Here is a 17,833-nt window from a genome sequence, read left to right as displayed (position 1 = left end):
ATTAATGCACTCAACATTTTATTCAGTTTTGTCAGGATTATCTTCCAACCAAGGCTTAAAAGGCAGTGCTGTTCACAAATTTCCAATTCTACAACTATGATTAAGGAGTTACACACTGTAAGACTATCACCATCATCCTATGATTCAGACCAGAAAAAATGTTACCCCTCTGTCACTTAACATATTGGCATTTCTCTGTGGCTCCTTACAGTAGTGCAGGACAGATGCTGTTACTCAGAATAATGGGATGACCACCACTAAATCTATTTTAAGGATGAGTGTTACTAGTCATAGGTGTTTCTACAACAAGTTGTGGCTTTTATAATGAAAAAATGTAAAACAATGCATTGATATTCTTAGTACCGTAGTTCAGGGACATTTTATAGAGAGGACAATTATTATATTCTGCAAGAGTACAGTCTGCATCACAATGACCCTGTCCACGTGAGCAATATTTGAAGTACAATTTGAACTAGCCTTAATCATCATTTGAATACTACTCCATGTATCATGTTTTATTTTCTTGTTGTAATAATAATAATCTCAAAGAGTTAACTAATGATACAGCTTTTTGGAGTTCAGTTTAGTTAGCAAAGCCAGAAGTCACTGTGTAAATAAACTATAAGCCAAAGAACAATTATACAGTCAGTCCATGAAGCCTTCATCATTTTAGATAATTTAGATCTAGCCTGTAAACACTTGAGTCAGACTTTTGTGGAGCTCTTTTGTGGACCCATTAGTCCGAGGCTGTTTTCCTTGTGTTGATTCTGACTGTTTAATTGTTATTTTCTTTGCAGTTTAACAATTAATTATTTGCTTTTATTTTATATAATTACTTATATGCATGAACTGCTTACTGTGCTTCCTAGTGCTCACAGTATGTATCCCGTAATGGTTATTATTCTGAAGAGTTCTGGAAGCTTTTCTTGGTACTGTATTATTTGAATAAGAGCTTTCTCTTTGGTTAACTCTTATCTACAAACTTGAATGGAATTTTCAAATTCATTCAACATATTCAAATTCATTCAACATATATGAATAGCCATGAATATAGCTAAATGAAACAGTGTTCTTCAGGAGCCAAGGTGCAAAATACAGTACTGACTGGCATATACAAAACAAAGCAAATATAGCAGTAAACTGTCACACAAAAAATATAAAGTAGCCCAAGGTCCTGAGTGACATATCCTGTAGATTGATGCATGAATGATGGTTGGCCAGAACAAACCTTCAGCAGTCAGTAGACAGTCGGGCAGATGGATGTGTACAATCCACCTTGTTGCTCACTGAGCGAACATTGGAGGGCAGCACCAACAGGAGGGGTTTGTCTCCAATTCAGCATGGACACAGCGCCTCCTCTCCTGGGTGGCTGCAACAAGCGAGCTCAAGGTGTGAGACTTTATCATGCTACAATGAGGGCATGCAGCTTCCCTGCTGTCACTGTCACCAATAAACCATTGTGAACTGGACGTGGAGTATGTTATATTACCAATGTCCAAGCGGGTCTTGCGATCACAAGGAAAACATCCAAAACAATCACTCATTGCTCGACTGCACGCCACCTTCACACACTGTCTCTGACACCTTTCTGCAGCCAGCAGCAGCATGGTCCTCAACAAGTCTGGCTCCTCCAGCTCCCTCACTATCGAGCAGCTCGCTGTTGGGGTGCTTGCAGTACTTGAAGTTCTTAATGTCCAGCAAAGTCTTGCAATTATTTAAAAAAAAGTTATTTTTTAAAAAGCCTTAGCCCGACGAGGCTGCCATGTCCGAGCATCCTGCAGATTACCAGAAGAGCTGACTGCAAGGCCACTGCCATCTTAGAGCTCAGAACTTTTGACTCCCTCTTTTCAGCTCGTAGACACCTGTCACTGTTCATTTTCAACTCTCTTTGTTCTGTGAACGCTTAATAAAACACTCATGAAGCTTTGAGCCTTTTTCCTGACTTCTGAAAGAAATTTGGGTTAGAACAGTAGAGTCTAACATTTGAAAGAACTTGGGAGAACAAAGTGCTTAAGAATCTTAATTAAGCATTGATTATTGAATAATTTGATACCTTGAATATATTGATATGTTTGATTTTTCGAACAACAGCTGACATTTTTATGATGTCTTTAGTGTACTTAAATCTTGCCATGTTGCTTCCCAGGAGCACTATCAGACAATAGTTCATAGTCTACTGTGTCAAATGATATGGAAATGTGATTTAGACAGAAAGGGTTTGTCTGAGGAGAGTCATGGTGAGTGCCGGGAGATTGAACATGTTGAGCTTGGATCTGGAGGGAAATCTTTCAGTGAGGGAGTGATGAAAATTGGGAACATACAAGAGACAGAATTGGATGAGACTAGAGTTCTAGGCTCAGAAAAAGGGTGAAAAAGTGGGTGATATGGTGAGAACTGAAAAGTAAGATCAATTATTGTCAGCCTGGGAAGCAATGTGAGTCAACAAACATGACTTGTACAGTATTTCAAAGAACATCTTTACTGGAGATGAAAACCTTGACTCTCTTATTAGGCTGTAGCTGACAGAAGCATACCTGACATTTTTGAAGCAGTTATGCTCAGATAATGTGGTAATAGCCAATATGCATTTGGTGAAGAGACAACAAACTTGGTGAATATTCAACTTTATTTTTATAAGTACTGTTTTAATTTTAGTTTTTGTACGTTTTCTAGTGATCTTGTAAACATGTTCAGAAAATATTTGCTTTTGACTGTCAGAACTTAATTTATTCCCTTCACCTATATTTTGTAGATCAATTCTTGCAATAAATTATGATTTTCAAAGATGAAACAATAAACTTTCAATAATCTTTACAGTTTATGAACAGGTTACACCTCCTGTTAGACGTGTGGTTTGACATCTGGTCTTTCATAGTTCATTTGATAGTGAAACCCTTTTATCAGCACACGTTGCAAGCTTTATGGGATACTAAACAACTTATTCCATGTGCACTCAGGCGATATCCATTAACATTGCAGGACTGAACTGAAAGCCTTTGAGTTTAGAATTTAATCTCACGGACAGAGGAAAAAAATGTTCAAAGCAAGGAGGAAAAGGACCTTATTGATACAGCTTGTGCTGAATTTTCACGGATGATCTGTGACTCAGCTGCAAGACCAGCTTCATTCAGACTGAACCATTTCAGTATAAAGTGGGAGCAGTCTGAGCAATGCCGAAGCACGAGGTTGATTGAATGGGAACCCTAAAATATTAAGTACTGTCATTCTCAGTGAGAACAGGAAATTGTGATCTATGGACTCAGTACCACTCAGCAACTGATCTGAAGGGTTGTGGTACCATCAAAGCTCCTTTGATCTCAGCGATATGCAACTGTCATAACATACTAGCCTTGCTTGGTTATAAGACCATAAGATATTGGAGCAGAAGTAGGTCATTTGGTCTGTCGAGTCTGCTCCACCATTCAATCATGGGCTGATCCAATTCTTCCAGACATCCCCACTCCCCTGCTTTCACCCCCATACCCTTTGATGCCCTAGCTAATCAAGAACCTATCTATCTCTGCCTTAAATACACCCAATGACTTGGCCTCCACAGCCACTTGTGGCAACAGATTTCACAGATTTACCACCATCTGACTAAAGTAATTTCTCCTCATCTCAGATCTAAAAGGACGTCCTTCAATCCTGAAGTCGTGGCCTCTTGTCCTGGAATCCCCTACCATAGGAAATAACTTTGCCAAATCTAATCTGTTCAGGCTGTTTAATATTCTCCTGAACTCTAGGGAATACAGCCCAAGAGCTGCCAGACATTCCTCATATGGTAAACCTTTCATTCGTGGAATCATTCTAGTGAATCTTCTCTGAACTCCCTCCAAAGTCAGTATATCCTTTCTAAAATAAGGAGCCCAAAACTGCACACAATACTCCAAGTGTGGTCTCAGAAGTGCCTTATAGAGCCTTAACATCACATCCCTGCTCTTATATTCTACACCTCTAGAAATGAATGCCAACATTACATTCGCCTTCTTCACAATCGAGTCAACCTGGAGGTTAACCTTCAGGGTATCTTGCACAAGGACTCCCAAGTTCCTTTGCATCTCTACATTTTGAATTCTCTCCCCATCTAAATAATTGTCTGCCTGTTTATTTCTTCTAGCAAAGTGCAGACCATACACTTTCCAATGTTGTATTTCATTTGCCACTTCTTTGCCCATTCCCCTAAACTATCGAAGTCTCACTGCAGGCTCTCTGTTTCCTCAACACTACCTGCTCCTCCACCTATCTTTGTATCATCGGTAAATTTCGCCACAAATCCATTAATCCCATAGTCCAAATCATTGACATACATCATAAAAAGCAGCGGTCCCAACACCAAACCCTGTGGAACTCCACTGGTAACCGGCAGCCAGCCAGAATAGGATCCCTTTATCCCCACTCTCTGTTTTCTGCCGATCACCCAATGATCCACCCATGCTAGTAACTTCCCAGTAATTCCATGGGCTCTTAACTTGCTAACTAGTCTCATGTGCCGCACCTTGTCAAAGGCCTTCTGAAAATCCAAGTCCTGCATTACTACAGTAATGCATCAATCTACTGCATTTCCTTTGTCTACCCAGCTTGTAATTTCCTCAAAGAATTGCAGTAAGTTATTTTCCTTTCAGGAAACCCTGCTGGCTTTGCCTGTCTTGTCATGTGTCTCCAGGTACTCCATAATCTCATCCCTAACAATCGATTCCAACAACTTCCCAACAATTGATGTCAGGCTAACAGGTCTATAGTTTCCTTTCTGCTGCCTCCCACCCTTCTTAAATAGCGGAGTAACATTTGCAATTTTCCAGTCATCTGGTACAATGCCAGAACCTATCAATTCTTGAAAGATCATCATTAATGTCTCTGCAATCTCTCCAGCTACTTCCTTCAGAACCTGAGGGTGCATTCCATCAGGTCCAGGAGATGTATCCACCCTCAGACTATTAAGCTTCCTGAGCACCTTCTCAGTCGTAATTTTCACTCCACAAACTTCATTTCCCTGACACTCTTGAATGTCCAGTATACTGCAGATGTCTTCCACTGTGAAGACTGATGCAAAATACGCATTCAGTTCCTCTGCCTTTTCTGTGTCTCTCATTACAATATCTCTAGTGTCATTCTGTATTGTTCTGATATCTACCCTTACTCTATTTTGCCCTTTATATACTTAAAAAAGCTTTTAGTACCTTCTTTGATATTAGTCACCAGCTTCTTCTCATAATTCATCTTTTCCTTCCTAATGACCTTCTTAGTTTCCTTCTGCAAGTTTTTAAAAGCTCCCCAATCCTCTTATCTTCCCACTAACTCTGGCTTCCTTGTATGCCTTCTCTTTTGCTTTTACTTTGGCTCTTACTTCATTTGCCAGCCATGGTAGTGTCCTTCTTCCTTTTGAAAATTTCTTCTTATTTGGACTTCCCTCATTTATCGCAGAAACTCCAGCCATTGCTGCTTTGCTGTCTTTCCTGCAAATGTCCCTTTCCAGTCAACTTTGGCCAGTTCCCCTCTCATGCCATTGTAATTTCCTCTATTCCACTGAAATACCGACATATTGGATTTTATCTTTTTCCTTTTCTGTTTGCTCTTCATCAGAAACTGAGACATGGCCAAAAGTTGTTGCGTTGGGCTGGGTTTGTGTTGAGTAAGCATTGACCACCACTTTCATTCCACCAAGTGAGTTCCAAGATATGTTTAAAGCCCCTGCAAGGGGAAACCTCCCCCACCCTTTCTGACAGACCAAACAATGCACCCCATCGTACCACATGTCAGCAGCATTCTGTTACCTGACCTGTTGGAAGTCCTGCTGTGAGTCTCCATACCAGTATCTCAAATGGTGGCAAAGCTCATTGGGTTGAGGGAAGAGGTATCTTCGTCCATTCAAGGACGCTGGTTGCCTAGGATGGACTGCATGGTGATAATGCTGAAAGAAAGCTGATGTTTCTAGAGTGAAAGGTGGGGCCTGCTGGACATGATGCAGACAGGACAGCTGCAAACTCACACGATCTGGATGTTGTAAATCGGGGAGGGAACTTTTGAATCAATGTTAAGGATTTCAGAAGCAGTGTTGGCCCATGCTCTGCAGTTGATTATCCCATGATGTGCCAAATGCTGGTGCACAAAGAGCTATGTGTGTTGCTCGGTATTATACAATATGTCAGCATATGCAATCTATGTGAATTGGATGTTAGGCTGGTGCAAGTGGCTAATAAGTGAGGATATCATGGGACATTAAACTGTTCACTATGAGTCCTGATTTAAACAGATTGTGTGTTTGTGATAGAGATATACTGAACTGAGCATTTGGTGCAAGATGCCATCTAAAGATACTTTTACAATAATTCTTGTCTGTGTCTGAAATCTTCAAGCTTGTATTTCCTGACCCCATGAGAGGAGAGGATCTCCCTCTTTAAGTACAAGGGTTTGAATGATGCGTCAGAGTCTGGATGCCCAGTTTTATGAATACTCATCTATAACTTCCAGCAAGCTAGTAACACCTCTGCAGTGAGTTTAAGCACTCATTCCAATTTCAGAAAATAAATTTTCAGAAGTGCCAGTTAGCATCTTCATGTATCTGTTCTCAATAGAATTTTCAAAAGTTGTGCTAAGGTATACCCTGTTAGTGGTTCTACCTTCTCCATTATGGGGAGCCATTGGATGAGTATTTGCACCATTTTCCGGTTGAAACTGACAGCAGACAATGCAGCTTCTGGATCAATGCTGGATCTTTACACTCTGCCAGCTACCGTATGACCACTGTCAAAGCATTAGGTGTGGTTATCCCTGTTCACTATTGAATGTTCCTGAATGAGGTAAATTTAACATGATATAAAGCTTAAAAAAATAAGTATACATTTAAAAAAATAATTATTTTCCTTCCTCCTGCAAAGTTGCCGCTTGAAAAATATGCAAAGTATTTATCTGTGAAAGAATTCACAGTGCAGATTTACAGCAATTGTTTTATGATGAGTGACTTGGGATTCAAAAAAGTTGTAATGCCTAAACATCTCCTAATATAATAATCCCTTCAATTTGTGTTATGGGACAGTAGTTTGAAGTGGAATTCATCTAAGTTCTAAGAGAATTGGAGTTGACTTTATAATGCGGTTCATTGTACTTGCAGGCCTGACCTCTTTGAATGGAAGGACATTGCAAAACTACAGTCAGCAAATGAGAGACTGGACCATGCCTTCAATGTGGCCAAACAGCATCTTGGCATAGAAAAGTTGCTGGATCCTGAAGGTTGGTACAAAGCCTCATACCCTTTCAGATGCAGAATTAATATGAGTTTATTGAAATGAGACTAGATATTTCATTATTCATTTCTGTAAAAGCTGAAGTATACATTTAAGATGTGGAATATAGATTTAATATTTCATTGCATTTGTATTGTGTTATGTATTCAGGCAACAATAAATATATGTGAGTTAGGCAAGGGTTTTTATAACAAATAACACGTTTATTAAACACTGAAAACAAACCCCCCAAAAGTAAACAAACACTAACGTAACCGGAAAACAGCTGCTGTGCGGCAGCTTAACAGTTCTTAAAATGATGTTGCAAAAACAGTTCTTTAAAAGTGGTATGCCAAAAGTTCAAAATGCTCACAGTCCATTTAAAAGGAGAGACTTTTTAAGGCGATTTAAATTCTCTTCCACGTCATTTTCCTTCAGTTTCCAAAGTCGAACTCTTCCCACAAAGAATTTTATGAAACGTAATGGCTTAAAGGCATTGACCTTTCCTTTATCACACTGTCCTCAATCTTCTGCTATCCCACAGAGATTAACACGAGAACAGTCAACGAATTCCTTTCGAATAAGGATCAAACAAGGTCGAACCTGTTTCACCGTCGAAATTCGATTCTCCTCGATCTTTAACTCCCGAACTCCGATCTTCACTCTCCACTAGCAGTATTGTAAAGAAACTGCTGGCAATGACCTTTTAAACTTCAGGCATTAGATAAAACTTCATCTTTCAACTAAACTGCGTCATAACATTAAATCATGCAGTGGTATGAAGTCAACATGGCAAATCCAGCCACGAACTGCCCCACCCCACAGGGAGGGGTCTTCCTTTTATAACCTGTAAAAAAAAACTGTCACATGACCTCTATTGGCAGGAAAATGACATCACTCCACCATCACAAGACCATTACCTCAAGTCCAGTATAGCTTCAACCCCAGTCACGTGACAAGGGTACCACTGTCACGTGTCTTGAGCACGTAACAATTAATTCAGAAAAATATTTCTTGTTGAATTTACTGAATAGTTCAGTGAATCAATCTGGCATACAAGGGGTTGTGAAGGGACATGGTGAACCAAAAGTATATTTTGCTGAATTTCCAATTAACTGCACTTGGTCACCTGAAGTCAGGAAGAGATGATAGAATTGTATTTACTCTTGGTATGAGAATATTTTTAATAATCGTAACAACTTTTATATCTAACTTTGAGTGTTGAGAGCAGTGCAGCTGATTAAGTCAGTGCCTCAGAGTAAATGGACTTGGCTACATCACTTGAATAACCATGGACTGTTGTCTTATTCCAATACAAGTGCATGCTAGATCTAAATATATATCTGTATATATTGTCAAAATATATACAGTTGGTTGTAAGATTGACCTCTTGCTATATGAGATGTATTGATGATCTTGGCTTTGTAAAGGAACTTGAAGGAAAAGTATTTCTTTTATAGATTGTGACAACAGTAACATTTGACATTGATTGGAATGGAAGGGCATCAACTTGAAGAGCCAATGTATGTATTAGAAAGACATAGTAGAAGTTGCAACACACTTCCTACAAAGTCACTTGCTTGTACTTCTGATCCTAGATCCAGCCTCTAGGCTTGGCCTGGAGATCTGTGGACCAGTTTCTTTGCTGTCTTTATGTAGGTCCAAAATGTGGTTCAGTGATTAAAGCATGTGCAGTTAACAGAGCTTTATAGGCCAGGTCAAAAAATAAAACTAAAAGCATGGATTTTAATGAGGTATTCCCATACATCAACAAGCAATCTTGCTTGTGCAAAGAGAAAACTATCAACTACATCCTATCTTGTGATGCCAGAACTTGAAATATTGAACTGAAGGTTTCTCATCACACCCTCCAATGGAATGTGGGAAAAGTCTGCACTGACTATGATGCAAATGTAAATTAATCTGATCTACCTGCACGTGGGCTTTATCCCGCCATAGTCTGCCTCTCATATGTCTGTCTAAATGTCTGTTAACTGATAGTATCATACTGGCTTCTGCATCTTACTAGCAGTATACTCCAGACATCCACCACTCTTTGTTTAAGAAAAATAATCTGTCTTACAACTCCTTTAAGCTTATACCGCACCCCCCCCCCCCCCAGCTACCCCAGTGGAAACTCCCAGCATTTGATATTTCCTCTTTGGGACTAATTACCCTTTCTGTGCCTCTCATAATTTTATATCAGGTCATATTTAGCCTCAGCCTCCAGTACTCCAAGGAAAAGAATCGAAATCTGTCCAACTTCTCCTTATAGCTAATATTCTCTAATTCTAGTGAACCTCTTTTGAGCTTTCATCAAGGGCTCTGCATCCTCGCTGTAATGTGCCCAGAAATGTGCACTGTACTTCAGATGTAGCCTAAGAAAAGGTTTATACAGCTGCAACATGGCTCATTTACTTTACACTATGACCGCTGAGGGCAAACATGCCGTAGACTGCCTTTACCATCATATCCTAGATGCAACTCGAGTAACAGCAGTGCTCTCAATGGATACGATTAAATATTCCCGTTTCAGCCTGATAAAGCTAAAAATCACAACTGCTTCCAAGGTCAGTACAGTCAACAAAGATATTTCAATGCGTTTAAACGAACTATTGCTGCTTAAAACTGACGGAAACAACGCCGATTGTGGTCGGAAGTGCCCACGTAGGAAGCACAGGTGCAGAACAAGTGCTTTTAAAGAAAAGGGGTTTTAAACTCCCAATACTAAATATCTTGCTGGCAAACATGCAGTCTCTGACGAATAAAATTGATGATCTCAGAGCTAGGGTGCTGAATCAGAGGGACATTAGGACCGCGTGTGTCCTTTGTTTCACGGAATCCTGGTTAACCCCTTCTGAACTGGATGCAGTGATTCAGATTGATGGGTTTACTATACACTGGCAGGACAGATCTATAGAGTCTCTCAAAAGCAGAGGTGGAGGAGCATGCCCCATGATCAACTCTTCTTGGTGCACATGTAACCTTCTGGCTTGCCCAGTTCGTGTTCGTCTCGGGGAATCAGCCTTCGGCCCCACCAAACTGGGTAATCACATACTCCCAGTTACAAACCCACAACGCAAAATATCAGACAGTACACCATATGCAATTAAATGATAGACTTTATGAATCTTAATCTGAATATAGGGTTAGTAATGAAAATAAACAAATCAAAAAAATGGGCCCAAATCACAGTCAAAATTGCATTGGAGCTCACTCAGTAGTCATTCTTCCACCATCAGTCTCCTCCGAATGTCGCCAACCTTTGGACCGTCAGATCCCAGTCCACTCCATCCGGTGGTCTACCAGCTCTCTCCGCACGCTTCTTCCCTCTTCATCTCCCCTCGACAAAGACAGCGAAAAACCTGGCTCCCAGACACAAGAAAGAACAATATTTCTCCCTTTGGCTAGCCACTGAATTCCAAAGTCCCGTTATCGCTAGTCATGACCCAAACATTGCTGCTACAGAGACACCATTACCTTAACAGTGGAACATTACAGAGAAACCATTACATTAGCCTTAACAGTGAAACCTTTCACACAAATATATCAGTGCTGTCCCAATTCTGCTCACCAGACCTGGAATATCTAGCAGCTAAGAGCCATCCTTTTTACCTACCACGGGAATTCTCTTGGGTCATTTTGGTAGTGGTATACATTCCACCTCAGGCCAATGTCAGTCAGGCTTTAGATGATCTGAGTAATGGGATCAACATGCATGAAACAGCACATCCTATCGCCTTCACCATGGTTTTGGGAGATTTTAACCAGACCAGTCTGAAAAAAATCACTAAGCAATACCAGAGGAACCAACACACTGAACTATTGCTACACCATCATCAAGAATGCCTTCTGAGCTATTCCTTGCCCTCACTTCGGAAAGTCTGATCACCTGGCTGTACTTCTACTCCCTGAGTATAGGCAAAGACTGCAGCACCAGTAGTGAGGACCAAGAAAGTAAGGACAAGGGAAGCACTGGAGTGCCTACAGGACTGCTTTGAATCGGTGGACTGGACTGTATCCAGGGATTCATCTTCAAACCTGGATGAGAATGCTGCAGTTGTTACTGACTTCATTATAACCTGTGTGGATGAGTGTGTGCCGAGAAAGACTTACTGTACATTCCCAAACCAAAAACCATGGATAAACCAGGAGGTATGTCATCTGAAAGTCTGGCAACCTAGGCCTGTACCAGAAAACCAGGCATGATTTGCAGACGGCTATTTCAAGGATGAAGAGACAATTTTGAATGAGGTTGGATGTGACATCGGATGCACGGCAACGCTTGCTGGTCTGCAAGGCATTATTTCCTATAAAGCGAAACCCAATAGCATGAATGACAGCAATGCTTCACCACCACCTTCTATGCATGCTTTGAAATGGAGAACAAAACTACAGCTGTAAAGATCCCTGCTGCACCTGATGACCCTGTGACCTCTGTCTCAGAGTCCGATGTTAGGCTTTCTTTAAGGAGAGTGAACTCTCGCAAGGCATAGGGTCCCGATGGAGTGCCTGGTAAGGCTCTGAAAACCTGTGCCAACCAACTAGCAGGAGTATTCAAAGACATTTTCAACTTCTCACGGCTATGGCCGGAAGTTCCCACTTACTTCAAAAAGGCAACAATTATACCAGTGCCTAAGAAGAGTAAAGTGGAATGCCTTAACGACTGTGGCCCGGTAGCACTCACATCAACAGTGATGAAATGTTTTGAGAGGTTGGTCATGACTAAACTGAACTCCTGCCTCAGCAAGGACCTGGACCCATTGCAATTTGCCTATCGCCACAATAGGTCAATGGCAGATGCAATCTCAAATGGCTCTCCACACAGCTTTAGACCATCTGGACAACACAAACACCTATGTCAGGGTGCTGTTCATTGACTATAGCTCAGCATTTAATACCATCATTCCCACAATCCTGATTGAGAAGTTGCATAACCTGGGCCTCTGTACCTCCCTCTGCAATTGGATCCTCAACTTCCTAACTAGAAGACCACAATCTGTGTGGATTGGTGATAATATATCCTCCTTGCTAACAATCAACGCTGGTGCATCTCAGGGTGTGTGCTTAGCCCACTGCTCTACTCTCTGTATACATATGGCTGTGTGGCTAGGCATAGCTCAAATACCATCTATAAATTTGCTGTTGATACAACCATTGTTGGTAGAATCTCAGGTGATGATGAGAGGGCATATATGAGTGAGATATGCAACGACCTGGCACTTAATGTCAGTAAGATGGAAGAGCTGGTTGTGGACTTCAGGAAGAGTAAGACAAAGGAACACATACCAATCCTCATAGAGGGATCAGAAGTGGAGAGAGTGAGCAGTTTCAAGTTCCTGGGCGTGAAGATCTCTGAGGATCTAACCTGGTCTCAACATATCAATGTAGTTATAAAGAAAGCAAGACAGCGGCTCTACTTCATTTGGAGTTTGAAGAGATTTGGCATGTCAACAAATACACTCAAAAATATCTACAGATGTACAGTGGAGAACATTCTGACAAGCGGCATTACTATCTGGTATGGGCGGGGTGTGGGGGGGAGGGTGGCTACTGCACAGGACCGAAAGAAGCTGCAGAGAGTTGTAGATCTAGACAGCTCAATTTTGGGTACTAGTCTACAAAGTACCCAGGACATCTTCAGGGGGCGGTGTCTCAGAAAGGCAGCGTCCATTATTAAGGACCTCTAGCACCCAGAGCATACCCTTTTCTCACTGTTACCATCAGGTACAGAAGCCAGAAGGCACACACTCAGCAATTCAGGAACAGCTTCTTCCCATCTGACATCCAATTTCTAAATGGACATTGAACCCTTGGACACTACCTCACTTTTTAAAAAATATACAGTATTTCTGTTTTTTGAATGTTTTTTAGTCTATTCAATATATATACACTAATTAATTTACTTATTATAATTTTATTTTGTGTATTTTTTTCTTCTATATTATATATTACATTGAACTGCTGCTACTAAATTAACAAATTTCATGTCACATGCTGGTGATAATAAACCAGATTCTGATTCTGATATAAACCTATGCTTGCCGCCTTCAAGGAGTTCTGGATTTGCACTCCAAAATTCCTCTGTACATCAGAGCTTCTGAGGATCCTGCGACCTACTGTACAGTTTCCTATCATACTTGGCTGGATTAAACTTCATTTGCATTTTATTTCACCAAATTTTCCAAGTGATTTATAATCTGTTGTATCCATTGACAGCCTTCCTTGTGATTACAACTGCACAATCTTTGTGACCAATTTCATGACATTGCAACGAATGAAATCTCTCAAAAAAAATGTTGGCTTTGAATGCTAATACTATTGGCTGATGATTTGAACAGTATGATGACATAAGACACTAAATGGTTGCACTAAGGTATATGGACAACAATCATAGTATATAATATTAAACAAAGGAAAAGTACTACAAATGTTGGGAATCCAAACTACAAAGAAAAATGCCTGGAATACTCAACAAGTCAGGCTGCATGAGAGGAGAAGAAAGCAGAGTTTATGTTTCAAATTAATTAATTTTTCCCAGCATATTAGATAGTGATAAAACCTCCGACTTTGAAGTATTGATGAAATCTATCTTTATAATGAATTAAAGCTAAGAGAATAACTGATTTTATGACTGAATGATGTATTCTGGACCACTGGAACTTGAAAATAATTTAACCTGCAATAGGAGCAATTAATTTTAGAGGTTCCTGTAGAAATGACAAAAAATATGAAGAATGGTTTAAAATACATTTGCATGAATGGGAAGAGCATAATATTGTACTTGGTGTATTAAATCAACAGGAAACATTTGAAATCAAACAATCATTATGCCAACTGGAGGTTGCCATTTGACCCAATACTTTTGAACTTTGCAGAACTGTCCTGCAGTTATATTCTCCTACTATCTGATTTAGCCATGTGAATTATTTTCCTTAACGGCTTGTTGCTTTCCCTGATTGATTCTGTTTTGACTACACTGACAATCAGTGAATTCCAGATAATGCTTACACTCTACCAAAATATGTATTTTCTTCACATGCTCCAAAATCTTCTGCTCTTCACTTTGACTCTTGTGCACTGGCTCATAGTTCAAAGTAAAATTTATTATCAGTGTAGATGCATATCACCACATAAAACCCGAGATTCTTTTTCTTCCGGGTATACCCCGCAAATCTATAGTACAGTAACTGTAAACAGGATCAAGATCAAGAAAGAGCAAGAGCATAGAAGACAACAAACTGTGCAAATGCAAATATAAATAAATAGCAATAAATAATGAGAGCATAAAATAATAATAATACGAGTCCTTAAAGTGAGATCATTGGTTGTGGGAACACCAAAATAGAATGAGTGTAGCTATCCTCTTTTGTTCAGGAGCCTGATGGTCAAGGGGTAGTAACTGTTCTTGAACCTGGTGGTGCGAATCCTGAGGCATTTGTACCTTCTACCTGATGGCAGCAGCGAGAAAAAAGCATGGCCTGGGTGGTGAGGATCTTTGATGGATGCTGCTTTTCTGCGACAGTGTTTCACATTGATGTGCTCAGTGGTTTGGATGGTTTTACCCATGTTGTACTGGGCTGAATTCACTAACTTTTGTAGGATTTTCCTCTCAAAGGCATTGGTGTTCCCATACCACCAACACAAGAGTGGCTGTTGTGGTATCTGAAATCTTAGTAATCAGCCCATTAGCATTTTTGCCCGAACCATTATCACAAACAAGAGTCCCTGGTACTGATCCTTGCAGGACATCTTCACAACCAGTAATGAGATAAACAACCAATTAATCTAATTATGTTATTAATGTTGATGGAGAGTCATTAATGTTAGCACAGGGAGTGGCAAGAACAATTTCCTTCATGTTTGTGAAGCCTGTGATATCTAATACAATCATGAATAAACTCTTCTTGGGTTTCCAGCTGGCTACAGGTATCGATTTTAACCAACATTTCTGTACCAACTTCATCAGGGATGATGCCTGGGCATATCTTGAACAATGGTATAATACCTCCATTGTCCGTACCTCCTGACTGGTTAGTTCTCGTCCAATCTTGTTTCCACTGTCTCACCTTTTTCACAATTGAATTCCGGTTCTTTCTTAGAGCAAATCCTTCATCTTTATTAAAATTCTTTTCCTCTAGTTTTATTTCAGTGGTTTCTTTCACCAGGCAGTCCCAAAAGCCATTGACGTAGCACAGTAATTTTGTGCTGTCGAAGTCAGTCCTATGGCCATTGTGAATACAATGTTCTGCTACTACTCATTTCTCTAAATAACCCAAACTGATACACCTCTTGTATTCCTTGATGCGTGTTTCCACCGTGCGTCCCGTCTGGCCAATATACTCTGCTCCATATTCACAGGAAATTCTGTAAGCGCCAGACGTCCTGAATCCTAGGTCATGTTTGACCTGCATAAGCTGTGATCTGAGCTTCCTTATAGGTTTGTGGATGGTATTAATGTGATATTTCTTCAGGATCCTGGCAATCCTTCTAGAAATCATGGAAAGATAGGGAAGACAGGCTGTAACAGAAGGTTCCTTCTCATTGTTAGGTGTTTCTAATATTGGCACAGTGGAAACCCGCATCAAGAAGCACAGGAGGTGTATCAGTTTGAGTTACCCGGAGAAATTGGCGGTAGCAGAACATTGCATTTGCAATGGCCTTTGGATTGACTTTGACGAAGCAAAACTACTGTGCCGTGCCAATGGCTTTTGGGACTACCTGGTGAAGGATGCTATTGAAATATAACTAGAGAAAAAGAATTATAACAAAGACAATGGTCTTGCACTAAGTAAGAACTGGAATTTGATTGTAAACAAGGTGGGACTACGGAAGCCTAATTGGATGAGGACTAACCAGTTAGGAGGGATGGATGATGGGGGTATGTCAAGGCAACATATTGATGAAGATGGCAAAGTTTGTCATCGAAACATCAGTTAAAATCTATATCTGTACCCGACTGGAAGTCCGAAAAGAGTTTATTTGTCATATACACCAGGAAAGCACTAGATCCTCTAATAGAATCAGTTCCAAAGGCTCTTAGTTTACCAAGGACCTCATCTTCCAGCACTTTTTTTAACCCTGTCACCGTGGTGCTGCAATTGCAGCCCAGATTGCATCAACAATAATAACTGCATTACCAAGAAGCAGAATGCATAGTGGAGTGTGCATGATTGTAATGGCTATGCAGGATGCTTTTGCAAATCTGTACATCTTTCCATTTTACATTCATGACAGAGAGGGTGAAAAAAAATACAGCCACATAACATTATTCTCCTACCAGGAATTTACATAATCCAAATGTTGAAATATTTATGTGTGCTTTCTCCAGTGGAGTGTTGATGCGTCTCCCTGTGATGATTCATAAAATATATTATTACATACTCATGAGGATCATCAAATATTTATTCTTGCCATGATTGAGTGACTTGCTTCATTGAGTGACGCTTAAACTCATATTTTGACCCTAATAGAGCCTCATGGGAGCAAATTATTTAAAATTTATAGATATTTGTTTATATACCCCTATTCCATGATATTTTATAATTCATTCAGGACCTAGCAATCTACTGAACAACTAGAATTACCTTAAACATTTTGCTGTCTTTCTGTAAAGCTCTTGAAAATTAATAGTCTTGCACTTCTTAGAGATATAACAGTATAATAAATGGCTAATTCAGTGTAGATTTTCATTTGATTCTATCACAGAAATGTTATGGCATATTGATACTTTCTTATTGCAGTGGACCACTTGAGACTACTTTTAAGGGCTGTTATCTTTAAAGGACTTGGTTCTGGGATGTCTAGAACTTTGACCTTAATTTTTGTTTATCAAGTTCTGCAAGTTTAATAATACTTTGAAATTTTCATAATTAGTGGATTGAAACTGCTCTTTAATGTTCTTATCATCAATAGGTGTGCACCTGCCAATTTTCCAGTGTTCTAAGGTCTTTTATCTGCTGTTTGAATTAACTTCCTCTCTTAGATCAACTATATAACTCTCTGCATTTAACCTTATTCCTTTGCCTTTCCTCTATGACAATAGAGAGACTTTAAAATGTCAAACTCTTTACATCCCAACTACCACTAACTGATTTATCTGGTATTTTCTTCAAATTATTACACAGGTAACATGTTAGAATATGTGTACAGTGATTGTCTTTGTGAGTTCAAAATTCAAAGTGTGAACTCATGAACTCACGATGAAACATTATAATTTAATGATATCAACGTTGAATGACCTGGCCACATTGTGATGGATCCAAGTTTCAACTCGAGTCTGTAGTAGCTGATGAGGGAACCACCACAATCTGTCATGAATGCCTGTGACAGATGAGGGTCATTTCTGCACCACCCTTCTGGAGATGGTCTTGTGATCAGATTATGCAGACCTTTTCTCATGCTGTTATTCCATTCACTGTCCCCTGTGGGATATATTTGGTACAAATATGTCTCACAGGCTGGAGGACTAATCCTGGTTCTGTGCAAAGTGAGAGAAGCATGCCGGTTCGGGCACATTGTTTTTCCTTGTAAATGAGGTGCTAACCTACTTCACTTAAAAGGCAGGAGACATGAGTGTGAACAGTAGTTACATAGAGGTATCCAACTCAGTG

The 17,833-nt window shown here is 40.0% G+C and overlaps 1 protein-coding gene across 9 annotated transcripts in view; it reads left to right on the top strand.

Annotated features, from left to right (window-relative positions):
- Positions 1-17,833, top strand: part of dmd (dystrophin) — a 1,932,045-nt gene that overhangs the window by 611,151 nt on the left and 1,303,061 nt on the right. For all 9 annotated transcript variants that reach the window (XM_073045659.1, XM_073045653.1, XM_073045656.1 and 6 more), the window contains exon 7: positions 7,109-7,227. In XM_073045659.1, the coding sequence (XP_072901760.1) occupies positions 7,109-7,227 (119 nt within the window). The remainder of the gene's footprint in view (positions 1-7,108; positions 7,228-17,833) is intronic.

Source organism: Hemitrygon akajei, chromosome 5 (genome assembly GCF_048418815.1).
Source record: "Hemitrygon akajei chromosome 5, sHemAka1.3, whole genome shotgun sequence".
Classification (NCBI taxonomy): domain Eukaryota; kingdom Metazoa; phylum Chordata; class Chondrichthyes; order Myliobatiformes; family Dasyatidae; genus Hemitrygon; species Hemitrygon akajei.
The sequence above is the reverse complement of the archived record's forward strand: the minus strand, read 5'-3'. Positions and strand labels throughout refer to the sequence as shown.